This window comes from Nomia melanderi, chromosome 12 (genome assembly GCF_051020985.1).
Source record: "Nomia melanderi isolate GNS246 chromosome 12, iyNomMela1, whole genome shotgun sequence".
NCBI classification, from domain to species: domain Eukaryota; kingdom Metazoa; phylum Arthropoda; class Insecta; order Hymenoptera; family Halictidae; genus Nomia; species Nomia melanderi.
In genome coordinates, this window is record NC_135010.1 from 5913597 (window position 1) to 5940371 (window position 26775).

The following is a 26775-nucleotide window of genomic DNA, read 5'->3' on the forward strand; positions in this document are numbered from 1 at the left end:
GAAAGACACCTTTCAAAATTTTGATTTAAAATTATCTCCAAAGTTTAACCACTTTTCCTCGATTGACCTTTTCATTCTTCCTACAGTTATAAAACTAATTAATTCCTTTGCTTCTAGATTTAAACATAGAGAATAATTTCAAGTTAAAAGATCCATATGAACATCCAATTTTCCGGAAACAATAGAGCAAAGCGTACAAAAGGTATCTCTAAATCTACTAAATATACTCTAAATCTAAGTCTATTCTCAGCCATCAATTTACCGTTCCAGTCATGTAAAATCTAATATTTACGTCAAACAAACTACTATTCTATGAAATTTGCATATGATGCAAATTTTGTTGTAATAAATTTATATGTACTATATATTCCAGTAAATTTATTATTGTACTCAAGTTTTAAGAAAATACTAAATTTCCATTTATAATCACGACTCCATTGCCGCTCTATTAATTATAACTACCATAACACTACTATATAAAATGGCTACGACCGCGGAGGGTTGAAACCACAAAAAAAAAAAGAAAAGCTGAACGTAAAAATAGTTTTCGAGTGCAAAAGGTTAGCATCGAACGTCCCTGGACACTTTAGGCGGTCCGTTAAACCACGAGCTGAAAGGATGCTCTAGATTTCGGGTTCGCGGAGGAAGAAAAGATGGCGGAGGGCCGCGCGTCACCGGTCGCGAGAGCGGCAAGTGTTAAATGGTATCGCGGCGTTCGTGTTTTACTTAGCCGCAATTACGATCCTTACCCAGATTCTGTTAAAGCTCGCGGTGTCGCCGCTCGCGATTGAAACTGCACGGCCCCGACCAGTCAAAGGTTCCCCCCTTCCCCCCCTCTCACGCCCGTTTTTCGACGTTTCCTCATTTCGTCGCGCGGCTCCATTTTCGTCCGGTGAAACCCGGTTTTTCACCGAACACTTTAAAAAAAGAAGAGGGACAAAGACCGAAGAAGCAGAAGGAGGAAGAGGAAGAAGAAGGAGGTGGTGAAAAGAAAAAAGAAGGGAAAAAGAGGCAGGGGAGGAAGAAAGAAAAGATATTCCAGCCGCTTAAACGCGGCTTCTTGTGTCCGGCCTCTATGACGACGCACGGAGAAAATGCTCGGTTAATGTAGCACGCCGTAAATGAGGACGAAAGAGTTTCAATGCATTTTTCAGTTTCGTCGTGGATTCTTTTATGCCGACCTTCTCCCCTCTTTCTTTGCTGCTTCTTTTTTCCTACTCTCTTTCTCTTTCTTTCTCGCTCGCTCTCCTTTTTTCTCTCTTCCTTCCCTTTGATCGCTTTCGCGGAACTGCGTATCGATTTGCTAATAAAACGCGGCCCGCCTCGTCTTTAGGGGCAGCGGGATTTCAGTTTTAAATGTGGGATTTCTCTGAGAGTGATGCGAAACGATGAAGAACGATTCGCGCGCGTTGGGGGGCAACGGAGAGATGATTTAAAGAAACTGGATTGCTCTTTTTCTTCAATGCTGTTTTATTTGAGAAATTACAAATGGAGTAAAAGAACGAAATACAATACAAACGAATACGGTGAAGTGAAAATTTGTGAAGTATTTATTTGGGAAATAAACGTGTTCTTAAAAGGCAACACCGTGCATTTAAGGGTTGAATAGTTTTTTTCCTTAAATTGGAGTGTCAAACGAGAATGAGTGATTACTGATTTCGAAAATGTGATTCATACTTTTATGGTTTGTTTTGATGGATACAGAATTAAGGAAATATTTTTATTGAACGTAAAATAAGGAACTTTGTTATACTTTTTCAAACGCTTTATTTAAGTCTATTGCACAGTTTAATATATCATAAATACAGGGAATGTGTAGTATACACGATTACGAAAGAATTATGATTAATTGTTAGTAAGTAGATTTACTTACTTTAATATAATTTCTATTGGTTGTATAAATTTATCAGTGAACGTTACTCAAATATGGTTGAGTGTTTTACTTTATTTCCGGTGTAATACATACTAATGGTGAAAAATAAAATTAGGGTGCAAGATATATCTAAAATTTCAAAAATGTGTGTTGAAGTTTGAAAAAAATGTAAGATGTATGCCTTTTAAAACTTATCAAATTAAATTCTATGCAAAACACGAATTTATTAGATTCACCCAATTCTTTCTAGTGTAAGAATAACCTTATGTCAACTGTACCATTTTAAAACTTTTACCCACCCTGTACGTTCTGAATCCGCTCAGTTTCAGGTCGATAAATGGAGCAATTTATCGACTAATTAAAAATACTCAAGTAAACTTTAATGAAGAAACGTATAAAAACTCGATTCTCTTAAAAAATAAATGGGAACTCTAATTATAAAATAATATTTCCTGTTCAATGCGTGTACATAAGCTCAAATGATTATTTAATCCAATAAACGTCAGTACGAAACCCTTTATGCGCCATTTCTGCCTACCTTTTATAATTCGAATAAAATGGCATTTATTTCGGGGACGGTTTGACAAGATATCTGTCAAAATATTTCGAAATACGATTTACGAAACGATTGATGAACTCATGTAATGACACTGCAGGATCGATTTTGGACGATTACCAAAATTCCTGGACTGCATTAACGTTGTAGGATGATACATTTCAAGGCTAACTTTGAATAAAATCGATAAAACTATTCTCATATTGCCGTAAGCAGAACATTATTGACATTTTTTCGAAAAGCAATATAATACAAATAAAAACTAAATAATAAATTTTCCAAAACTGACGTAAAATTTATTTTCAATAATTAAAAACATATTCTCAACAAATGTTTTTCTAAACAAATTATCTAAAATCATTACAAAATAACATCTAATATATTCAGGTTACAATTATTTATTTAAAAGTTTAACAATTCTCAACGTCGATCTCTGATCGTCGATTTTCATGTTACCGCATTTCTATCTTCAAAATAAAATATATTTTTTCTTACAAAAACCCGAAAATTCAATCTTCCACGCAGAAATTGAATTAAGTCCCGAAACAGGTATTAATGGTCTACTTTACGGTTACAGAACGAATTTAAACCCCAAGTTTCTTAAAACAATATAAAGACACTAGAACCAATTTAAAAAAATTTTTATAAAATCCCTTTCATATAATCTGGCAAATAAAAACGAGTCCACTACTCGCAAGATTAACTTTCTCACTGCCCCCCTCCCCATCCCCGAAATAAGTGAGTCTTCAAATGGTCCATATAAGGATTCGAAAACCTAACCTCTCATTGTTTCGGACAGTCGATCGGTTGGTATATTTTTCCACAGTCGGACTTTCCCATACATTACGCGCCGGATTTCACAGGGCCCGGCCGTGCAACGCAAATTGAACTGTCACGCGGAATTAACGTTAACGAGAAAATCGTTCGCGAATCCGTTTCGTGACTTACGTGCGGCAGCAACGATCTCTGCTTTCCTCCCGCACCGCCAGCGAACCGTTTCGCCTATGTTCGTTAGTGCGTGATAATTTGCGCATACACAAGGTTACTCCCCCGGGACGGACGCGCTTTGAAACGCTTTAAAAAGCGGCTGCTCCACGAGAACGGTGCCTCCGCGGGAAAAAAATGAAGCTTTTAGTCAAGGGAAAAAACGAGCTGAACGAAAAGTCGTACGGCAAATCGCATAACCATTGGCGTGGCACGGTAAAAAGGTATACGAGAAGTATGGCCTGTTAGCCGATGGCAGGTCTGTCACCATTGGGTATCCTATATTCCCCTTTTTCTCATTTCCAATGAGAACCGTACTTCAATTAACCTTTAATTAACCGGTTTCTCGGAGGTCCGTTGTCACGCCACGAGAAACCCGACTCCTCGGTTTCCGAGAACCGCGACGCGGCTCAACGATGAAAAACAAATTAGTTGCGCCGCTTTTCATACTCCCGATACCGAGTTGGAAATAACCGGGAGATACGAAGAAAGTGGTGTATCATGGGCGGCGGGCTATTTCGTGACTCGTAACGTCGGCCGCGGATTAACGCCGCCACTGGAAAAGCGTTGGTGTAGACGGGTAGGCGGCGTGAATATCCACGTACCACTCGTAGAACCGCGGAACGTGGGCAAACATCGGAGGGAACGGTTCTCAACGGCGTCACGGCTAGCCGATCGTTACGGGCCGTCCCCGTGAAACCAGCTCCGCTCGCCAGCGAACGAAAGCATCGCGGGCAGCGTGAGGAGCCATCGATCGAGCTCCTTGAACCGTTTGACAGGTAGAGCGCACACGGGCTAATCGTCGGCCGTTTAAAGGGAATTTCACGGGGCAGGTACCCGCCGTGTGGACACCTAGCCATCGATCGCGGTGCGCGTTGCGCGTGACATTCGCCTGTCGCTCGTGTTCACCCGTCGCTTCGGGGTGAAACGGAAGAAAATCGAACGGGGAAAAACTATAATCGAATCGGCAACACGACCGACCGGGAATGAATTGCCCGATCGATCTGCGATTCTACGTCTTCCGTGTCGTGTGTCTCTGTCCCTGACGTGTTACGATCGGTATCAATTTCGATTTCGTACTCACCTGGACCCCCCGACAGACCGTCAGAACGGCCAGCAGTCCGGCCACCAGCAGCATCCCCTTCATCTTTGCCACTAACGCCTGACCTTTTTCCTTTTCTCTCCTTTCTTTTTTCCTCTTTTCTTTTCTTTCTTTCTTTTTTTTTTTAAATTTCCGTAAGGTACTCGCCCGTCAGACTCGCGGCCGTTCTACGCGGACCCTTCTTCTCCCCTTCGAACTTCTGCAATGGAATCGGACGACCGCACTCGTGTAACGAAACCGCAGAAACGGTTGCGGAACGGATCGACCGTACGAAAGAACACCCACTCACCCGCCGTGTATACGAGAGCACAGCGTACTACTGTGACACTGCTGCTGGGTGGGTCGCCTCGCCGAGAAATCAAGATGGAGGTGAAGCGCGGCGCCGGTGCCGCTGAAACGATTCGACCAATCAAAAGCTGTCACTCCGTGACCGCGCCGGAGGGTGCGTTCACATGCGCGCAGTGGTCAGTCGATAACGTGGCGGGAATATCGGGATTTTGAAATCACTCGGAACGTTCTCGGGGAATTTTCTCGTGTTTCGCGAGACTGTTGAATGGAAATGTCGCGTTCGAGTAAACTTCTAGTGACGAGCGAGTCGGGGAAGTATTATTTGATCTGTTAAGGTAGTGCGGTGTGGTTTGTATTGTTTATAATAATTATTTGCTCGTGTATAAGAATGTTTTGAAACTGGGTAACGTGTAAAATTGTTGTTTTATAGTGAATATTCATTTTTATAAGTTGTGTTGTGTTGTTGGTATTATAAATGAAATTATTTTGGCTCGAAAATTGGTTGGAATATTTAAATGTTTCTTCTGAATGAAATAAAATTGGTTTCATTATATAGAATGTTGGTTTCGATAGAATATTGTGGAAATACAGAATTTAATGGAAAAATAATTATTCGATATTTTCGGTTATTAAAAAAATACATGTGATTATATTGTGGTAGAGATATTTACAGCGTAAAGAATTAATCAGGTCACAACAATATTTGTTACCAATAAATTTTAATTATTCAATATTTTGTTAAACGATCTGTTACAATGAAAAATAATTTGTTTTAATAATTAATCACTCACTACCCGCAACAGTGATGGATTTCTATTTCACCATTGATATTACGTTAAAAAATAATTGAATTATTACTCAGTTGGCCTAACTTGTTTCACTCGATTAAACTACCAAGTCATTAAAATGCAGTCCCATTAAACTCCGTGAAAAAATTGATTCGAGCGTATCAATTCAACAGGTTCACTGTTCAATAACTTTTATATTGTCCGAAAAACGTCGCATTTATTAATCAATCAATATTCGATTGGAAAACGCGTAATTATTATCGCCAGCGAATTCGCGGTTTCGAAATGATACCGTGGGTATGGTAAATTCGGTCAGACGTGGGAACAGATCTAGCCGTCTTTTTTTTTCAATTTCCGAGCGTGTTCTTTCGTAATATTCGACAAGAGGCGACTGAAATAACGCTTCGAATCATACGTGCAGAAACCCTAGCTGATGCCAATCGATGATAAAGTTTGACCGCGTCATCCGTCGCAGTGAACCGATGGTTTGAATGCTTCTATTAAAAAAAAAATGAAAAAAAAAGAGAGAAAGAAAGAAAAGGAAGTTGGCAACCGATATACCTCAAAAGATAGATCATTCCTTCGGTTTCCTTACGAACGATCAATAGGACGTATTAATTGATGCAGAAGTGTCTATTTGTATGTCATTAACAACGCTATTAATATGCAAACAGTGACAAGGTAGCATGACATCATGTACATAGGCGTGCAACCGTCAAACTCGAATGAATCCGTTCACGTTCTTACCATTTCTTTTTCGGAAATATTAGGCATCTCAAATGAAACGTATCATTGTCACGTTGGAATTTGTAATTTCGACGTTCGCGTGAAATTAAAAACGTGACGACGTAATTTTGGAAATTCTAACTCTTGAAATTCGACATTCTCGGTAATTATGAACAGCAGTGAATTCGCTGAACTGCCAACTTAACACATTCGCGGCTGCTGACGTGAATTCACGTCATTTGCGATCCCCCTTTTTGTTTAACTTTGAAACAGAACGATTTTTTCATCAGCCCAAGAATTTCAACTGAATTTCATGATTTTCGTAATTATAAATTAAGCTTTAGATATTCCTTTACTCCGGGCAACTATCGGTTAGGGGAAATTGAAAATTTTGCCAGCCACGGACGCGTTAATTTTTTAAGTGGCTCATAAAATTCATCGTTGGGTGGCGTTCTGCATCAAGTTCACTACCACCATTTGTTTCGATAACGATACTCTCAGTTACGATATTCTACTGAATTCAACAAATTTAAATAAAATATTGAAAAAATGAAACTAAAAAACGCTTATTAAGTTCTTAGATAGAATGTCATTTTATTACTTTAACTCTGTACAGACAGAGATTTTTAGAAGCATTAGAAATCTTTTCCATGGAAAATTAAATCAAATATCATACTCTTAAATACTAAAACACGATGAAGCCATAATCTTCCATTATTCGCATAATGAATTTTTCTGATCGCAACTCTCGATTCTATACGTAAACCTGATATGGCCAATAATACGACACTCTATCCCAAACAATTAAACAGTCCCAATATATCTGATATTACGCAGTAAACACGATATGAATCATTCGTTCAGTTTCCAAACCGATTAAGCCGACAAACCTAAAATCAAAGAAGTCTCCCAAAGTTTCATAAACAAAACGCGACTCAACCGTTTCAACGCCATAATTTCAGGACAATCGAGGATTGTGCGGTTAATGGGTTCGATTCGCGATCGACTAGTATGACGAAACGAACGGTAACGTTTCGGAAAATCCGATTCGCGCAGTTCATCCGCATAATCGTAGGATATCGTCTAATACGTCTCGAAGTCCGCCGATGCGTAACCGAGGCGAGGCCGGCCGAGAGACCAGCTGGAAGAGGACGGAATCAAGTGGACGGAATAAAAATCGTGAACAGCATACATCAAGAGACCCGTCCATCAGTTCTCGTGTAGGAATCGGGCTGTATCGTTGCATCCGCTCGTTAGCCTCTTGTCATTTTTACGGTTTCGAAGACCGTGGCGCGCAGAGGTGCACCCCTCTTATCAAGCATCTCTTGACATTTCGTTTGTTAACAACGGGAGCTTTGGGCACTCCTTTTTCCTTGTTGTTTCCTCCCCTGTTTCGTCGTCGTCGTTGTTGTTGTTGTTGTTTTTGGTTTTTAGTCTAAGCCACTAGACCCGTGGAAATTACACATTCCGTGTGGCTTTATCTGTCCTCCTTCCCTCCTCCTCCCGCGCTTTTCCCCCACCATTGACCGTCTTCTGTTTTTCTGCTCTTTTCCTTTTTTCTTTCATTCTTTCCTTCCCTTTTTTTCCCCTCCCGTTCGCTGGAAGAACATGAAAATGCACGAGCAGATAGCCTTGGCCCATACCTTTGCCCGTGTGTCGGCCACCGTACCCACCGGTTACCCTGGAAACGGTATCGATTTCAACCCTCAGCTATGCAGTAGAAACCAGCGGCACACCATGGGGATCTCTTCGTCTCGGGTTTCGACAAGACAGCCCGTTTAAACCGTCCGATTACGGCCGCCTTTCGTCTCTATTATCGCGTCAGTCTTTTCGTTTCGCCGTGATTCCGAAAATATCGGGGCCCGCCGCGCTGTTACCGAGACCCCGCCACAAAATGGCCGCCGCCGCGAGTCGCCGGGCTCAACGATTGATTCTTTCTTGAGCCAACGCAATTAATCCCTTGCCCTACGGTTTATTTCTCAACTATGATCAATTCAACTGCTCTGTCGTTAATAATTTTCTATGTAAAAGAAAAAAATTGTAGACACATCTAATATCAACCTTTATTCCGAAGTATAATAATCGATAACAGATGAAAATATTTTATTTGGATTCAAAGGAATCAAGTAATATTTAAGCTTGTTATATTCTGTTTAAAATATTCGCTGTGAGTCTGACATGTTGTTATAAGGTAGAGGGTTAATATTGGATTTACGGACGCTTATTGTACAGATTGTTTTATTGTTCGTAGGACAATTGATGTTCATTTGTCCAAAAATTCAATTGACGCGTTCTGTAAACGTAACGCTAGATTTATGGACATCTGTGGTACTCTTTGTTTGATTGTTTCTAAAAAAATGGATGCTGGTTTAGATTTTAGAAAACAAAGCTTCGTAAACAGAGAATTGGTATACTTGTTTGTATTGTACATTTAGTAGAACTGCATTCATTAAAGTCGACATAAAGTTTTGGGAAATAATGTTTATGAGATTTAATGTCCGTCAAATTGAGTTCTAAAATTCAAACTGGATTCAAATTGTAATTTGATTTTATTGACATTAAATTTATGCGATTCGTCAATTTGACAAACATTATATTTCGTAACCATTATTTGTTGAAGGTTTATGTCGATTTTAATTTATGCAATTATAAAAATACGTATCCTAATTTTCTCTTGTTGAAGCTCTGATTTCCAAAATCTATGTCAGTGAATTCCTATTTTCCCGGGAATAGTACAATAAAATGCACAGTAAATATCTGTAAATCTAGCGTTAAATGTAACGTATCGTCTTTGTGCGATACAAATAAATTTAAGTCGGAAATCTCATCAACTTTCTACTCGTTACGCTAACCGTTACGATTCTAGATAAAAAGACACTAGTAAAAGTAATTCATTTTTCGACGCTGTGCGTGTTAACCATTATAGACGTACAAATTTATACAATAATTATACAAAATCTCACAAGTCGTTAATATTTATTTCTATTATTTATTTATTTAAGTAAAATCAAAAACTGTCCAAGAAAAAACACAGGCATTCTACAGTAATTAAGAGTTAACTTCATTTTTTCAATATTTTCGAATTATAATGGTGAAACACGTAATTGGTACTTCATACATGTAATTTCATTAAATATTTCTATTTTCCATTTTGCGGAGTTAATAACTTCAGCGAATGGACGGCTCAATTCATTTTCCCGATGATTCCGCACGTTTACACGCGCGAATGGGTGATTCGCCATTGGTTTAACGCATTGACTGCTAAATCAGCAACCATAAAAATTTGATAAAGTCGAAGTAATTTATTTGATACAGCGGAAACTGAAAGGTTAGCATTTGTCACAGCAATTGCGCTTTTAATTTTTATGTGTCTTGTATTAAGTTGGCTAAAAAATCTTCTCGTTTAGTTTTTGTATATATAAATAATTATTATAAATAAATAAATCAATAATTAGGTATATTAAAATACTGCAAAAAGTTATTGAATAAAAGAAGCAATATATGACTTAATACAATTTAATTGTATGAAACGAAAGTTGTTCTTAAATTTCTTTAAAAGTGACAACTAGATATTTTAGTTGTCCCAACGTAATAAATGTTATTATTTATTTTATTGTTAATACATAACCACATAGTTGAATTTGGGAGAAATTAAAATATGTGATTTTGCTTTACTAAATTATTAAATTTACTAAATATCCAGAGATAATAATCCTACAGCGAAAATTATTCGACAGGTTTTTCATAAACGATTGGCAGCCAGGAATCGTTTAATCAATCTTTCAAGCCTAGTAGCAAATTACGCTCACGTAATGTACGGTCACGAACGGATAAACAATACTGAATAATATAACGCCACAGTTTCTTTCGTAATTCTCGTTTAAAGAGAGATTAAACTGCCTTTTGCTGATATGCACCGATAAGAAAATATATTTTAACCCTTTCCTGTATAATTTTCTGACGACTATAAGTATCTGATTTATTTTATTATTAATAATTCACAAAACTGCATAGAAATGCTTTCTTTATGATAAGTGAACGTTTATTTTGAAAATGAAACGTCGATAACAAAATAATCCTTTACTTCGATTCATGACCAATGAATGCCACTGATTTTAAGTCGACCTAAAAATCTCCTCTACAAGTACCACTTGTCATACAACAACGTCATCCGAGATTTTTCAGTAGAAAAATGTTAATCCCCTTTTTTTTTAAGATTCCTTTCTCAACTACGTATCATAACACTAATTAATAATAATTTATTATTTATTTTTTAATCATTTTAATCATTTAATTATTTATTATTTAATAATTAATAATTATTTAAAAAATTTGATAATACAAAAGTAATATTCAATTTCCTATTTAAAAAACATAAATAACCTTTAGATTCGTCGTTGTCGAATTCAGTTGAAAATTTTCATCGCTAACTGACACAATATTATAAAGCAAGGGGTTAAAGAGATTTGGAGGATTAATTTTTATTGTTTAGAATGGAGTGAATTCGTGAAAGGAAGATTTATGTTTTCGGGTAAAACATCCAAGAGTCAAAAATTAATATTTGAAGCTTAAATACGCACTGTTTGAGAAGCGAAAACATGTTATACGTCGTTTTGCTTCACAACCGTGGGCTTATGCTAATTTAAATCCCTTTTAGACCGCGGCATATCCAGTTCAGATGTATTCGCGTAATTATCTCCGAGTTGTTCGAAGATGTGCTTGAAAGAGGCTGGTTGGGCTTGAACCTTTTGAGATTAATGCTCGTCGGAGATTTTCATACATCCTTGGACTGTTTAAATGGAACCGTCCGCTTTCATTAAACCCGTTTTCGTCATTATATTTTTAATAACAATAACACAGCTTTATCACGCAATTTGTACATACAAAGCGGAGGAGACAGGTTTAATACGTGGAGCTTGAGTTTTAGAACAGCACGGATTTTAACTGCACAAATCTGCCATTTTGCGCGGATCCGATATGTGGCAGAGAATAGCATTATTCATCTTACTCATGTAAAAGCTCCGTAATGAAGCCGTATTATCATCGTTACTGCTTTTCACTTTTACGCATAGTCATTAGTGCCTATTAAATAGTTCGTTGAAATTGCAACTCGGCAGCTTTGTGCGTCACGCAGAATAAAAAACGTAATGAATCGTAATGAAAATCCGAACCAAAGACTTTTTGAAAGATAATGAATTATCGTGCATTATATATTTCATTTTTCATTGTGTACTTTCTAGGGTTAAAAATATAAAATAATAGTTCAGATTAAACAATTTATTCCTGGTTTTTGAGACATTGCAATTAGAATTTTTCTGGGAAATACTGAACTATAATGCATTTCACGCCTAACCTATTGTATCCTTTTCTTGTAGCTGAACAATATACATAAAATAGTTTACCAAAAATAATTTCTTCGCATTTCTCAAAAAATCGAAGTTCGAATTTTCGTAAAAAATAATGAATAACAATACATTACATATCTGCTATGTTAGATTCCTCTAGCAAAACTGAACAAAGCAAAATACTACATAGTTTAGCGAAAATAATCCTTCCGCGTTTTTTTCACGCATAATCGTGAGACATTTGCAAGCAATGTTCGGGCCGAACACGCGGCAGATAACGCAACCCTATGCGAAAACGATGTTTATTGTCAGAGGAATAAATGCAGTTGTTAGCGGAACCTGAATAATCCCGCGTGGTCCGCGCACAGACTGTTCGGGGTAAAATTTTAATTAACTTTTTACGTTTCCGAGGCGGGTTATTTAGAAAGCGGGACAAATATTTAGGGGGAATGAACGGATTACGCTAATGGATTCTGTAACGTCAGATTTCGGTTCCGGAAATAGTACGTACGGTACGGTTAATGCGACGTTTAAAGATTAAAGAGGATGAGGGTGTTAATTATGGTAACAGTGTGCAGTATTTTGCGCCCTGTTATGCGTCTCATGGGCAAAATGGCGGTGAGCCGTATTATTTTTATCCGTGAACGGATCGAGTCATTTTATTATGTTACGTTTGTACAACTTCGAAAAATCGGTTAACACGTCGTTGTCGATCAGCGTAAAGATATTACAGTTCCTGTTTCTTCTCCACCTCGTACAATCCGCAAACTTTATTGGCCGGCACTGCTTTATCTGGAAATGTGTAAACGATTCTCGTTTAAGTCAAAGCATTTCGTATTTTGATAAATAGATCACGGATATTCATGGAAATTAAAATTTGTTTAAATGTAATTAAAGAAATAAGTAGTTACTGAAAAGTACTTAATTAAACGTGGATATTTATGGAAATTCAAATATTTAGAAATGCAATTGGAAAAATAAGCAATTAATGATAAGTAGTTAATTGAAAGCGGATATTCGTGGAAATTCAAATATTTAGAAATATAATTGAAGAAATAAGCAGTTACAAAAATAACCACTTAATTCAATTCGGATATTTATGGTACTTCACATTTTTGGAAATGTAATTGGAGAAATAAGTAGTTAATTAAATTAAGAATAAGTAGTTAACAACTAATTAATAAATTACAAACAGGTAATTAAAAAAAGTGTACCACTTTAATCTATAAATGCAATTATCTCTGGAACTATTCGTTATTTAAAAATCGTCTCAAATGTAATGTATTCTGTGTCGACGGGTTTCCGACGTAGACAAGTTAACACTTTTTTGTAGAGAATGTCCCACTGCATCGATTGATGCAGAAAAAAATACACGACTATACATGACAACATAATAGAGAACCTTCATATCTGCTGCACCTAGTGACAGACAAAGTATGCTAAATTACTGCCATGTCAAAAGAAAAGCAATTGCGCTTGAGACATTTTTTTTAACACTAAGCCAATCGAATAGAAAAATCTACCACTTTTCCCTTAGCAACAAATAGCCACTTATTTTATTTACTTCTTACTTTTCTTATTTAATAAGCCTTGAATTGGAGATATTTACAATTTAATAAATACCCCTCTTGCTTTTGTAAAACACAGTTTTTAATAAAATCTTATCACGTATGATGTCAAACATAAAATTTACAAAAAGAATTATAGTTACAGTTGTTTTAGGCGGTTCTCAAGATAATTGCATTTATAGATCAAAACCAGATATACATATGATATACCAATTCTATAGAATTTTGCACTTTCAATTTTCTCATAAATACATAAAAATCCGCAATCTATTAATAGAGATACGTGAAAAACGATTTCGGCGGTTTATCGGAGTTCGCGCGATAATATTATCAGACCTTCAAGGAAATTAGCATACCTATCATCTTCGGGTAGGGGAGATTAAGGTTGTTCATTATGTCAACAAATTCATTCAGAGCTTTAGTTAATCTCGGATTAAAGGTCTTCTCCTCGAGTACCGTGGTCACCGTTCTGCCATTGTAATCGTGGGCCGGGTACAGCCTATAATTCTCAGGCAACGTAAAAATTTTCGTGTGCACGGAATTGTACAAAGTCTCTGCTGAGCCACCCTGCAATTTTTAATTATAAAACACGGTTATCAAACGGAAACATACAACGTTGAATCATTTTAAAAATAGCATTTAAAAGCACAAATAAATAGCAAGCTGACAACAAATGAATTTTCAGGCTTACATTGATAACAAACTGTGAATGCGTGTAATATTCTGTCAAATGGTAAGATTTATCAAATCTTTATTTACTTTCTACTAGATAAATATAGCCTATTAATGTAATGAATTTCTCATTGATTTGTATTTCTGTGAAATACTCTGTGAAAATGTGAATTCACATTTTCTCTGTAAACATGATGTGTAATTTTATATTTGTTACTATATTATTCAATTTCCTGCAGACCTTGGAAAAAGTAAAAATCTGTTAAAAAATGAATATCAACCATTACAAATGAAATATATTATTATTTCATATTTTCCTCAAAACGGACATTGCGTCATAAATGAATCTTAAATTAACCCTCTATAGGCCGAATTTTTTTTCGTGATTATAAAAACATGTATGTAGTATGGAATGATTGCAGTATAAAATATCAACTTGTAAATACAAACTAACGATATATTCAATAGTTTTAATAATTATATTAATTACACAAATACATTAGATTAATTATAAATTACAATATATCTTGTAATGTTGAAATTACAATGAAGTTGAACTTTCATGCTTGAACGTTTAAAAGTTCACGTTAATTAATTACTTCATTTTCGCCACTTTGCCATGCAAAATGAGATAAATCAACAAGAAAGCAATGTGACCTCAAAGTCATACGGGTCTGTAGAAGGTTAACATTAATTTACTCCGACATTCATTTTTAACAAAAATTCGTTTCTCCGTAATTCGTTTCGCAGGAATCCCGCAGTTTCAACGAAAAATTAAACTTTCATTAACTACGACGGAAACGGTCTGCTACGGCACCGGCTTATAAATGTATTTAATCGAATATTTTCGAACAACGCGTGTAACCCGACCCCACGTTATCAGCCGAGCGGCGAAATAATAAAAATTTCAAACTAAAAAAGTATTCAGAATCATTATATCGATGCCACTTTTAAAAGCCGCAACGGCTAAATAAGTGATGCGCACCGGCACCGTTCAAATAACCGCGAGCAATATCGAGCCAACACAATTTTACGTCAGCGCTTCCCTGGAAAATCTTATCGTCGGATTTGAAGATTGAACGCTCGACGCTATCGCAGGTTAATAAATTAATAACTGCGCGGAACGGGGTGTTTCAGAGGGTTTCGACGCGCAGCTGATTACGTCAATCGGACACGGTATATGTTATATGCATTAACATTTATAAGTTTCGAGTAGGTACACGAGCGCGGAGAAGTATTTTAAACTACCCAGGGTGGCCCACGCGCATGCAAAAAAAATCGTCGTTTTTCGCAATTGAATAAAAAACTGCCAGAGAAAGAACGTCGAATGGTTTAACGAAATCTCTCGTCACAGAAGAAAAAAGAACGTATAAAAAAGTCTTTTACACGAGTGCAGTATGAACTTTTACCTATTAACTCTTACTTTTGCAATATAGACTTCTTTTTTTTTTAGATAAAACTCTGCAGTTTTTTCATGCAAATCGACGACTTTTACCATTTCGAGAAAATGAAGGTTAGAGGTGCGACAATTGACAAAATCGATAAAACGCTTCGAAATTGAATATCAAGTAAAGATATTTCACGGTTAATTAGTATATTTATAGTTTTTCGTGGAGATTTCTACGAAAAACGTTGAAGTGAAAGTGGATCTCTTTGCATCATTGGAGTAGTTTGCTGTTTTTTGTTCTAACTGGTGAAAAGGTACGAGCCGTTTCAACCAGTGTACGCGTTAAATTGGAATGTCCGAACGTGCAAAAAAATGTATTTCGTATTTTAGGATACTTAGTCGTCCGTGTACAAACCTGGAAGTCGGTTCTCCCGCATCCACGAATTAAAAGGGTGTCTCCTGTAAAAGCGATTCCTTGCTCGTCGCAAACGTAAGTTACGCAGCCTGCGAAAATAGGAGAGTTAATTAATTGCAAAAGTTCAACGGAATTTTCTTTTACTTTTTTCTAGACTGCGAAAATCATTTCAATAGAAACATTTTATATTACGGAGGAAATTGTTAAAGGAAATTTCAACTCTGGAATATAATATGAATTGGGAAGATAATAAATATTGAAATTTTGTCGTTGAATGGTACTTTTAATATTGCGTCGTTCTTCAGTCATTTTAATTTCCACGGTTTCTCAAACGAATGTTCAAACGACGAAACATTCAATATGATCACGTCGTTTGTCATTTCAGTTTCTACGTGACCGGCAGTCAACGAACGACCTCCGAAACACGTACTTTTACGTGACCAGCTCGATGTTAATATCCCCTCACCTGATAAACAGGGAAGTCCAGTCCAATGCGACTCATTTCGACTAGATTTAAGCTGATTTAACGGTTTGATGAATTTTAGATGAATCAGAAAAATAATTTACTCTCCACCGCCATTTTGCTTGAAAATAGTTCATCGTTGATTTCGAATAAATTCGCAATATTCTCTGGCATTTCAATTATTCACTTTTTTAATTAAATATTGAAAGGTGTCCAGAGATAAGCAATATCCTAACTAAATTCTTAACTTCCATGAAAATTTAGATTAAGAGGAATTTCCTGTTCGTAGAACAAAGTCTATAGAAATTAAGGTTATTAATCGAGAAGTTAATATCATTTTTGCTTCTTTAACCTTTAAATTTTAACTTAAAATTATTTTCTAAGTTCAATCATTTTCCCTCAATCGGCTTTTTGACTCTTCTTATAATGATTATAAAATCAATTTAACTATATATGTTTTTAATATATTATATTAAGTAATTTAATAGACTTTGTTCGATTACCTCCTGATAAACATAGATATGTTGCATAATACACAATAAAAGTATTAATATGAAATAAGCACATTTGCAACATTCCTTTTACTTCTAACTACTAAAGTATATGGGTTTCAAGTGGCACGTAAACTGTAAGACTATAATTACCACGTATACGTGACCGTGTTCTGTCACGACAAATCGAAATGTTACATATACGTGTTAAACTAACAGCGAACGTGTTATAGCTCCTCAAGACCATAATTCCACTTAAAACCATAATTTCCACTTTCATTTTTAATTCCAATTTAAATATGACAATAGATAATATCTCGACTGCATTTATAAATAATAAAGGAGAATATATTTAAGTTAAAACAAATTTCGTTTATTTTCATTTTTAAAAATTAAAGAAGTATACAAAGATTACACTATTTATGAAATGATCCAATACTTTAACATTTTATCAACCAAAACCCTAATAATAGGCTTCTCAATAAATGTACTAGATCGAAAATAAGTTTCATGAATTTCCTTGTGCGTAATAGCCTTAAGAAAAATCATTGTATTATGTTAAACGAGATGATTTAACGATTCACAATTATAATTGCTATGGTCATTGAGAACTTCATTAAAAAATCCTCAGCTGTTAATCATTTATCTTTAACACTAGGTTTACTAGAATTTTATAAACATTATTTGGTAAACGTTCACTACAATTTCGATTGATACAATTGCACGAATATGCATTCTAGTCGTCTACTTTTAAAATGTACAATAAATGCCCGTAAACCTAATGTTAAAAGATCACTAAATAATCTCCAGTAAACATAGTGTTAATTTTGTGAGAAAAATGTATTTTTTAATGAAACGATTAAAAAACAAGGGTTCTGACCTGTAGTGTGACCAGGCGTAGGCAAGATTCGCAAGCAGTGTCTACCGAATTTGATCTGGTCATCCGGATTGAGAAGTATATCGGCCTGGGCGCCGCTGGTACGCGATATCATTGATTGGCATCCAGGTAACAATGATTTTAACTTTCCTGTTCCGGTGATATGATCAGCGTGCATATGCGTGTTTACTGGAAAAAGCGATTCCACGTTATCTATCGGCCAACATGGCGATCGAAGTCCACACATCCGGCTTCCGTTCAAGAAATTCATTCGTAAATGAACATTTTTGAAAGATCGGGATGCACTCGTCGTCAGATATTCCTAAATGTCTTCATTAGTTGCAACGGTTAGAAACGCGAACGACCGGGGAAACACCATCTTAGTAATTACTTTTTACTTTGAAAAGTCGCTACAGTGGAAGCCCGCGCGGGAGGGAGATAAGGAGGACGCGAACTTCACGGCAATTTCAGCTGAACTTCCCAGCGACTTGCTTTTCTATTATACCCAGTGGTTCGAACAAAGATGGAATGTTTGAAATGCGCGAAATTTCTGAATGAAAATAATGCCGCTTCAGCGATCACATTTTTCTTTAGAGTGCTCGGTTATGAAACGTAAAAGAATTGGATATTAGAATGAAAAACTGGAAAGGGATAACCAGAGACGCGAACTTCATGGAAATTTCGGTTCAACTTTGTTACGAGGTACATTTTTGATATGCTGACAGACGTATTTAAAAGGGAATCAAGTAATTTTGGAGTAAAAGGAGTATATAAAAGTATACTTGATTTATATATATCAGTGCTTCAGTTATAACGCAGATCAATCGAGATAAAGTTTATTTCAGATTCTTATTTCAGTCTTCGATATTCAGAATATCTATCTTTGATGTTAACATCATTTTGACGAGAAGCGCAATATTAAGTTACGCTAATGGATGCAACACAGTTTTCTTTTTTTTTTTGTCGCTTAGAGATAAATTTTTTTCGTCCCTCCGCGTGATATTTGAAATTCCGAAGATATATGCAACTCGGACACCATTTTCAGTGAACTAGTTTGTTGAATATTAAATATTCCACTTGTACACGAATGAAATTTTCAAATTGAGAAGACAAGATTTGTTTGTTATTACCGAAATAAATATTTGAACGAACGTGATACCAGTTTTCATGAAGCGGAACGGATACATATTTTAAAATGAAGATGGGTAAACGCAACTTTACACTTCATCTCGAAAAATTGTCTGCACCCACTCGGAGTTAATTTGTGAATGCCTTATCGAGTGCACGATTTTTTGTTAATACATTACGATAATTGTTCGACACTTTTATTTTCGATCATCCTGCACGAGTGTATGACTGCAATATCACTTTGATCTGTTCTAATAAATTCAACTGAACGTAATTGAATGGTTCCGGGAGATCCTTTTCGTGTCTTGATTCATGCGGAAGACTTCAAGTGCCAATTTCAACAATTAACCATTCCGCCCGCTTAACAATACTTGTACTTTACAGGAGTATCGAATCATTAATTGCTGCATAACCGTACAATAGACATCCTACTCGAGTTAAGAAGTTTGAACCGACGAGAATATTTTTGACCCAGTCATGTATCGATTCGGCCCATTAAATCGCCATGATTTTTGTTTCGATGTTACGATCTCTTAATCACATTATCAAATTGGCAAAATTAGTCAGTTTATTTATGCATTAAAACATATAAATACGTTGGTCGGATAACGCATAATATAATACTCGTTCTTATACAAAATTAACTAAATAACCAGTAAAGCAAATCGAAATTTGATAGAAGTATGCTCTCAATTCAAATTTAACGTGACAATTTCATTTAATAAATGCAATCGATACAACTCAAGTTCATGTACTGCACAATTATCGAAATGATTATTCAAAAGCTGGCGTAATTATCTGACTAACGAAAATAACTTAACATGATACCGCACCGTATTATAGCGGTGACATTAATTAACTAAGCAATATTGAAATTAGTTCTTTGATCCTAATATCGTTAACGTCCAACAGATATAATTATTAATAATAAATATAATTCTATTTTAAAGTAATTTTCTATCGTAGATGGTACTTATACGATGAATATAATTTTTGAAATTTATATCTAGCCATAATTTTTATTGTATCATAGTGAACATAAAAAAATTTGTGCTTCGATAAATTGCAACTTACCAGCATATTTCAAACATAATCCTAGTTCGCAAATAATATTTTTATCACGGTTTGCCCATTCAATGACTGGATCAATTAAGATCGCCGTCTTATCGTTGATGTCAGCCAGGAGATAAGTGTAAGTGCTGGACACAGGGTCGAATAGCTGAGAATTTTAATCAAGAATATATGAACAAAGTTTCGATTAGGAATATATGAGCAATGAGAAATAAAAATTCGATCAGTGATAACATTACTGATAATGCATGTTTGAACTGTACTTTTCTATTAATAATGTTCTTAAGCCTTATAGTTTTCATTTATTACAACCAAACGGAATATCATTAACATAATTATAAAATTATACGAAGACTTTCGTAACTGTTAGAAACTTCACGGGGTATTACGAAATTTTAGCGTAATTAAGCGTAACCATCTTCGTCGTTTATCGAACTTGAAGCAATTTGCAAATTCTCTTCTAAATATAATTATCGCTATTATCATACTTTTCGTCTACATGAAGTTGTAATATAATTTCAAGAAGTACTTAATTTTCATTTAATTTTGGCAAGTAATTATTCCATGGATCGATTAATTTTTATTTTATAGAAACAGAAATATTTTCCTTCCTATTAAGACTCGTAAACGATAATTCGTATTTCCCGCGTTTCACAAGTATTTATATTGAAAACCGTACAATGCATGTTTCAATTTATTAAAAACAATTTTTCAAGTACTAAATTATTGACAAGTTAACGGAACTTAAATATATGTCTTAATACCTCTTTTTAAAAAAAGTAACATTGTTAGAAAGTTATTTGAAAACAAATAACCCATTTAAAATCTTCTATGTGTGTTGTAATGTTATTAAGAATCGAACGATAAATATTGATTATCTAATTCGTTATTGTAAGTAGTGCCGTTAGATGTCACACTAAGTGCGACTACGAACTATACGATCGGTATGGACGTGCGAATGTCATTTGCGCATGCCGACTTACTTGTCGAAAAAGAAAATCTTTTGAAAATGGAATCGCCTCCGTTAATGCAGCAACCATTTTACAATTCCACCGAATAAGTGAGTGGGATTTAAACGATGTTCTTATATTTAGTTTGCACAAATGTTTAAACAAACTAACACTCATAATACGTACGTGCTTTGCACGCTTTATAAAGTGTGAATGCGTACTGACAGATTGCAACCCGTAACACTGTTGGTTATTTAAGTCAAGTGACACGACGATAATGATCACTCTTTTGATTGCACCATACCTGTATAAGCAAATGTCATATATCTTATCATTTAAGATATACGTAATACAATGTATTACGCGTTAGATATTGTAGATTGGTTATATCTTGTAAACGTAATAGCCCATCTATATGAAATACGGAAAGAGATAATCTGTTTAAATTAACTTTTAAATTTATATAAAGTTATATTTTAGTTATATCTTAGTAAAGTATGTAATAATCATATGAATGCTTTGGCTTCTAATTCTATTCGTTTTGAGTACTATGATTATTTAATATAAAAGGCATTCACCAATAGGCAACCATTACAACATTAAGATACCTTTCCATGAATACAAACTTTATGACCGTTTCCTCCCAGTCAGCCATCTTATTATATTTGTACTTTTTACTCCATCTTGACTGTTCTCTTTCCGGTTAGCTTTCGAGCGAAGGTGTGTACTTTTGTCAGTTTTCTGTAAACTAACTTAACTCTGTTAGCATAAAAAAGGTAACATAGCCTGTAGTACAAAACAGTAAATTGCGTTCTATGCTTTGTTCTCATTTCATATAACATCCGTAACACACTTTGGCAGAATATCCAAATACTTATTACGGGAATACACGTGTGGCACGTAGACACAGCATTTGTGTTTATTAATTATATTTTGAATACTTGTTTCAGATGCCTTCCGTAACGCTCAAAGACGTCGACCAACACAAGTTCGTTAAGGCTTTTGCCGCGTTCTTGAAAAAGTAAGTAATAATTTTCAATTATTGTACTTAACCTCAAAAAAATCTGCTGTTGACATAGCCGGAAGCCTATATTCAGTATCAATAATCTTCTGGTTTTCAATTGTAACAAAAGTTATTTATTATTTCATCGTGGATTTTAGGACGGGCAAAATGCGTGTTCCAGAATGGGTAGACATTGTAAAATCTGCTCGTTTCAAGGAACTGGCTCCATATGATCCAGATTGGTACTATATTAGATGCGCTGCATTAGTACGTCACATTTACATCCGCAGTCCAATTGGTTCCAGAGCAGTCACTAAAATCTTTGGAGGTCGCAAACGTAACGGTACCCACCCTAGCCACTTCTGCAAATCTGCAGGCGGTGTAGCCCGTAAAGCCCTTCAGAGTTTAGAACAACTGAAGCTGATTGAGAAGGCTCCACTTGGTGGACGTAAACTCACTAGCCAAGGTCGCAGGGATCTAGATCGCATTGCAGCACAAGTCAAAGCGAAAAGCAAAAAACAACTTAAAATGCAGGAGACTCTTGTTCTATAATTTCTTTGTTTACATAATAAAAAAGAAAAATTCATACATGATTGGCTTTATTTATACCTATTTGTTTGGTATAGGAATAGAATATTTAGAATCTCTAATGTACACAAAAATAATTATAAAATAGAATTTATGAGTGGTTAAATGGTATTTTTAAAACTAAGAATATACATGTCCAAATGTATCCATATTTATTAAACTCCATACAAATTGATTACATCATATTGTACTTAAATACGCTCCATTTGACATTTTCACATTAATAAATAAAAATAATTTGGAATCCACGATAATGTCACAGGTAACCCGTAAATTCCCGTAAGATGGCGATACATCCGCTTCCCACAGTTCACACGACTTTCTCTTTAACCGTAAACTCAATGGTGAAGGTATGGGCGTATACAGCGCCGCCTCAGTAAAACTTTGACCGTGGACGTAAACGTTTCGGCACCGATCAGGCTGATTTTAGATTGAGTGGCGAGAGGCGCAAAGAAGTTTCGTCCTGGGACGCAGCCGCGTACGCGCGTAAAAGTGTGTATGCATCGTGAGCCGCGCAAAGAGCGAAAAGGTGCCAGATATGTTTCCTCGCGGCCACTGCGGGAAACCCCGAGCGGCGAAAATGTTAAGGAAATAATCGTGTCGCGCAAGTGTCTCTCGCTGGCAGAGAAGACAGGCCGTGTGGCTCGAGGTTTCCTTCTTATCCTCTCTCTTTCACACCTTGCAACCCCCTTCCCTCTCCTTCTCGCCTTTGTGTCCCCTTCCTGCGTCCCGCCACTCCTCTCTGGATCCGTTGGTCGCACCGGGACGACGTTTACCGTGCGTCACGGGAAACGGCATTGGGAGGAGACAGAAGGTGACAGTCCTCCCGCGGAATTTATGGTGCGCACGGGAGAAACGGTGAAGTGAGTGGTGTCACAGTGAAGTGAGTGTGACGGCACTGAGTGCCCAGACCGGTGAACAATCCGCGGTGTTCCTGACATACCGATTTCGGCTAATATAGGCAGGAAGAGGGAAAAAATGCCGGGCCTAATCGCCGTCAGCGAGTTCGTCGAAGAGACGAGGGAGGATTACAACTCGCCTACCACGTCCACCTTCGTCTCGCGAATGCCACAATGCAGACAGACCATCACATCCCTCGAGGAGGTAATTTCTTTCCCCTCGTATATCTTCAGATGCCCCCCTAAGATTCTCTTCTCGAGGGAAACTTCATTCATCAAGCATTTCCCTTGCCCACTTTGCACCCTCGTCACTGGTATAACCTTACCGAGGATCCGATCGGTGGTCGAGCGCGTGTTCCAGTGCGTGGGCGTTTCACAATTACTCCACGGATATCTGTCTCGCGTGCAATATATCTTCAACCGTGATATACATATACGTCTATATATATATATATATATGCACCTACATACGTAATATACCCTGCAGAATCACTGATCTTACCCTGTCCCAACTGTCCGTGCGATAGGGCACGCAATTTCTACGGTGGCTCTGACCTGCATCTCTCTCAGTTTCCATGTATCGATGAGGTTAATACACGCGTAGCCGAATCGACGATTTTCAGTCCTGGCGAATGAGTGCGGACACACCATTTGGTGTTGCGTTTCGAGCGCGCTAGCCAACGGGAAAATAGGGTGATCACGAGGAATTTTTAATTGCCCCGCGTTTGAGTGCCTCGAGATTGTTAGCCGTGAAACGTTTAACGCGTTTCTTGGCCAATCGGCCATCCGACTGACCGACTGATCAATGCTTGTATTTTCGCAAGGCGTTACGTGCTCGTCTTACAACGAAACGTTACGCATCACGCGAAGGATTTGTAGATTCAGATTAATTAGTAGGATAATGAAGACACAATGAGACCGAGAGTCACAGGAGCGAAATGACTTTGGTTTGAAAACGAGCAGCGTATCGCGCAATTATTCTTTCACGCAGATGCAGATAATGGATCTTTTGTAACTGCGAACTGTAATACGCCGACGTAATTATCGACGAAGAATGTTATTGCGCGAGCCTTTCGTAATTTAACAGGGATCGTAACTCTCGCGGGCAGCGCCGTCTCGCAGAAATATATCGGCTCTCCTTTTGGACCCGTTTCCAAGTTAACCGAGGTCGCGAGGATTTCCATGGAATCCCGGAAAAGCATCCGCAGAATTTGGCACACATAACCTATTTGTCGAACCGTTTGAACTAACCACCGAATTATTTGTTTATCGATAATGATTGATTTTAGAGGCAAGAATGATTTATAACGTTCTTTTTATCGAATTTTGATTGTCAATAATAAATGATTATACATTTATATGTCTCTTCGATTGCCTTCTATCACCGTAGTTATCGAATGAGTATTTTATTGCTCCCTTTTCTCTTGCGATAAAGAGAACTCGTTGGTGGTCCAATAAATCTCGACGTATTTCTTGTAATGATTGAAATTGGGTCGTTGAATATTCATACTCGCCAAACGTGTATATGTATATGTATGCAAAATACATGTCATGTAATTCGTCGAGATTTATTTTGACACTGTTAAATTATAACCAATAAGTAACAATAAGGTGAACATTATCATTGCAACACTACTCTTTTGCATATTATCGAATCGTGGGCGTATTTTGTAACGCGCGCACAGATAGGGAACTTTATGCGGAAAGTGTGCCGCGGCGGCGCTCGGAAGTGGAATTTATGCGTGGAATTAGTAAAGTTCCTTTACACAAAGAAGAACCGGGAAAATTCTAGCTACGACTTTTAAAGCCGATAGAGAACTGGCTAATTGAAATCTTTATAACATACGGGTTGCCTTGTAATAATTAGTGAATAATTAACTGCATGTGTTAAACATGATGACTTAATAGATGCTTTCAGTCTATACAGGGTGGGCCGTGTAAATGGCTGTTACAATACACTTTCTAAAGGATCATTAATAATGCAACAGATTTTTTCAGTTTAATGCCCTCTAGGGATTTTCAAGTGATTTATGGTGCGTTGCCGCACAGCTTCTAAAAGAACTAGCGGAAGGGGTTGCCACCCCGATTTGTTTTCCGTAGAATGACATGTGAATTTTTTTCAGTTGTAAGAAATTTCCTTCGAAACGAAAAATATGTAAATAGTATAAATTCCTGTAATTTAAATAGTAATGAATATATCGTTGAAAATATCTATCATTGAAAGGACATTGAAGTAGGGTAAAAACCAAGTTCACTGTGATAAAAGGCATTTCATAAAATCCGTCAAATTTTACCTATACATTTCCTAAGTAACCGTCAATTTCGAGAACTTAATTATTTCCAGTATTCGGTAATTCAAATAAAAAACAAATTGCTTTATAAATTTTTATCCAATCCCCGATTTATTGTTTAAATTCTGACTTTTTTATTCAAATTTAATACTAGAACTACCAGATAGGTCAACTATGACCCATTTCGAGTCTCTTCTTTCGCAATTATGGGAAAGGCACAGACGATTTTCTCAGAAATTATTCAAGAAATTGATTTAGATAAATAGAACCTAGAATATAAGGGAATTGAAAACTCAATAAATGTATTTTTATAAGTTTTATAAGAAAACACAGAATAATCAATTTTACTGGTCGGTAGTTCTAGTGTTAAAACTCATCAAGGCGATCAAAATCGCACGATTTAAGAAAGATTCGACAAATTCATAAACAGCAAAAATTGCCGTCTCGTGTCAGGTTAGAGGCATGTCGGTTTCGCCTTTATTTTCGCGACTTGGGGAAATTGCTTTCCCGGTCGGCGCACTTGGCGTCATTACGGCCCGAGCGAAAATGTAGAAAACACGCGGCGTGTTACTTTTGCCTCGGCCGGCAGTCGATACCGGTGCACCTGTAATGGCACTAGTCACTTTTACGGTGCAGTTCGACTTGGTGCTTTCTTGCGAATTATATGCCCCGGCCACTTCCGTCTGCTTTGATGCGCCAGCATCTTCCGGGTCAGCTCGTTTTCTCCTCGCCTCGCCTTAATGACCCGCAGGATTTTCAAACGAGGAAACGTTGTGCGTGCGGAATATTCCATACCGGTACGTTGCGAATAAACGACCACTTTCCTTCGATGATTCACTTTTTCTTTCTATTTTTTTCCCTTCCTGTCTTCTTTTCTTTTTTTAACGTGACGCGGCGGTATCTTTAAAAAGGGTACGCACAAGAATAGTAGGACTAATATTACCGCGTTAACGGTCGGCGTTACGTATGCGTCACGTCACCGACCCACCGGTTATCAGCCAGCCTCACGGAGATGCGATTTCTATTCGTTTCTCGAAACGATCTTGTCGTAATACGACTCCTTTCTATAAGACATTTGATGATTTTCTTTTCTGTACCTTATTGTAACATTTTACATTTCCATTCTTATTAGCTCCTCGCCATACAATGACGAATGAGGCTCGTGATGGAGATTTCTAGATTAATTTAACACTAGAACTACCAAGCAGTCAAACTGCCTTTTTGAGATTTCTCTGTAGAAACTAAACGGTGCAACTATTGAGACTTCAATTGATTTGCACTGTAGTTTCTGTATTACTAAATCAATTTCT

The 26775-nt window shown here is 36.7% G+C and overlaps 4 protein-coding genes and 1 long non-coding RNA gene across 12 annotated transcripts in view; 3 read left to right on the forward strand and 2 right to left on the reverse strand.

Moving 5' to 3' along the window:
- Positions 1 to 4872, reverse strand: part of Appl (amyloid-beta-like protein) — a 62084-nt gene extending 57212 nt beyond the window's left edge. For 2 of the 4 annotated variants that reach the window (XM_076372823.1, XM_076372825.1), the window contains exon 1: positions 4498 to 4871. In XM_076372823.1, the coding sequence (XP_076228938.1) occupies positions 4498 to 4560 (63 nt within the window). In that variant the 5' untranslated portion in view covers positions 4561 to 4871. Of the gene's footprint in view, positions 1 to 4497 lie in introns of all 4 variants that reach the window. The other 2 variants (XM_076372824.1, XM_076372822.1) reach the window with 2 other exon arrangements.
- A 7418-nt stretch (positions 4873 to 12290) lies between these two features.
- Positions 12291 to 21006, reverse strand: LOC116426316 (persulfide dioxygenase ETHE1, mitochondrial). The gene is made up of 6 exons (XM_031975118.2): positions 20718 to 21006; positions 19738 to 19882; positions 17539 to 17724; positions 15705 to 15793; positions 13587 to 13797; positions 12291 to 12454 (listed from the first exon to the last, which is right to left on the reverse strand). The coding sequence occupies exons 1-6, from the start codon at positions 20859 to 20861 to the stop codon at positions 12390 to 12392; spliced, it is 840 nt and encodes a 279-aa protein (XP_031830978.1). The 5' UTR covers positions 20862 to 21006; the 3' UTR covers positions 12291 to 12389.
- LOC143175164 (uncharacterized) lies at positions 15047 to 15779 on the forward strand. Its single transcript, XR_012999868.1, has 3 exons — positions 15047 to 15269; positions 15356 to 15603; positions 15680 to 15779. It is a non-coding gene; the product is annotated as an uncharacterized LOC143175164 (long non-coding RNA).
- LOC116426317 (small ribosomal subunit protein eS19A) lies at positions 20647 to 22275 on the forward strand. 3 transcript variants are annotated; one of them, XM_031975121.2, is made up of 3 exons: positions 20647 to 20794; positions 21635 to 21705; positions 21846 to 22275. In XM_031975121.2, exons 2-3 carry the CDS (start codon positions 21635 to 21637, stop codon positions 22237 to 22239), a joined length of 465 nt encoding a protein of 154 aa, XP_031830981.1. In that variant the 5' UTR covers positions 20647 to 20794; the 3' UTR covers positions 22240 to 22275. The 3 variants fall into 3 exon arrangements, with proteins under 3 accessions (XP_031830981.1, XP_031830979.1, XP_031830980.1); XM_031975119.2 differs by lacking the exon at positions 20647 to 20794 and adding an exon at positions 21308 to 21404; XM_031975120.2 differs by lacking the exon at positions 20647 to 20794 and adding an exon at positions 21363 to 21460.
- Positions 22276 to 22638: 363 nt separating this feature from the next.
- Positions 22639 to 26775, forward strand: part of Asap (ArfGAP domain of ASAP) — a 51291-nt gene continuing 47154 nt past the window's right edge. For all 3 annotated transcript variants that reach the window (XM_031975110.2, XM_031975112.2, XM_031975111.2), the window contains exon 1: positions 22639 to 23379. In XM_031975110.2, the coding sequence (XP_031830970.1) occupies positions 23254 to 23379 (126 nt within the window). In that variant the 5' untranslated portion in view covers positions 22639 to 23253. The remainder of the gene's footprint in view (positions 23380 to 26775) is intronic.

What these genes read in the sequence shown, in the direction of transcription:
- LOC116426317 (XM_031975121.2), top strand. Translation starts at nt 21,635, where the DNA reads ATGCCTTCCGTAACGCTCAAAGACGTCGACCAACACAAGTTCGTTAAG. An exon ending in TTTGCCGCGTTCTTGAAAAA is followed by an intron (nt 21,706 to 21,845) that starts GTAAGTAATAAT and finishes CGTGGATTTTAG; the next exon opens with GACGGGCAAAATGCGTGTTC.
- LOC116426316 (XM_031975118.2), bottom strand. Translation starts at nt 20,861, where the DNA reads ATGAGTGTTAGTTTGTTTAAACATTTGTGCAAACTAAATATAAGAACA. An exon ending in TACGCCTGGTCACACTACAG is followed by an intron (nt 15,794 to 17,538) that starts GTCAGAACCCTT and finishes CTATTTTCGCAG; the next exon opens with GCTGCGTAACTTACGTTTGC. An exon ending in CCCCTACCCGAAGATGATAG is followed by an intron (nt 12,455 to 13,586) that starts GTATGCTAATTT and finishes ACACATTTCCAG; the next exon opens with ATAAAGCAGTGCCGGCCAAT.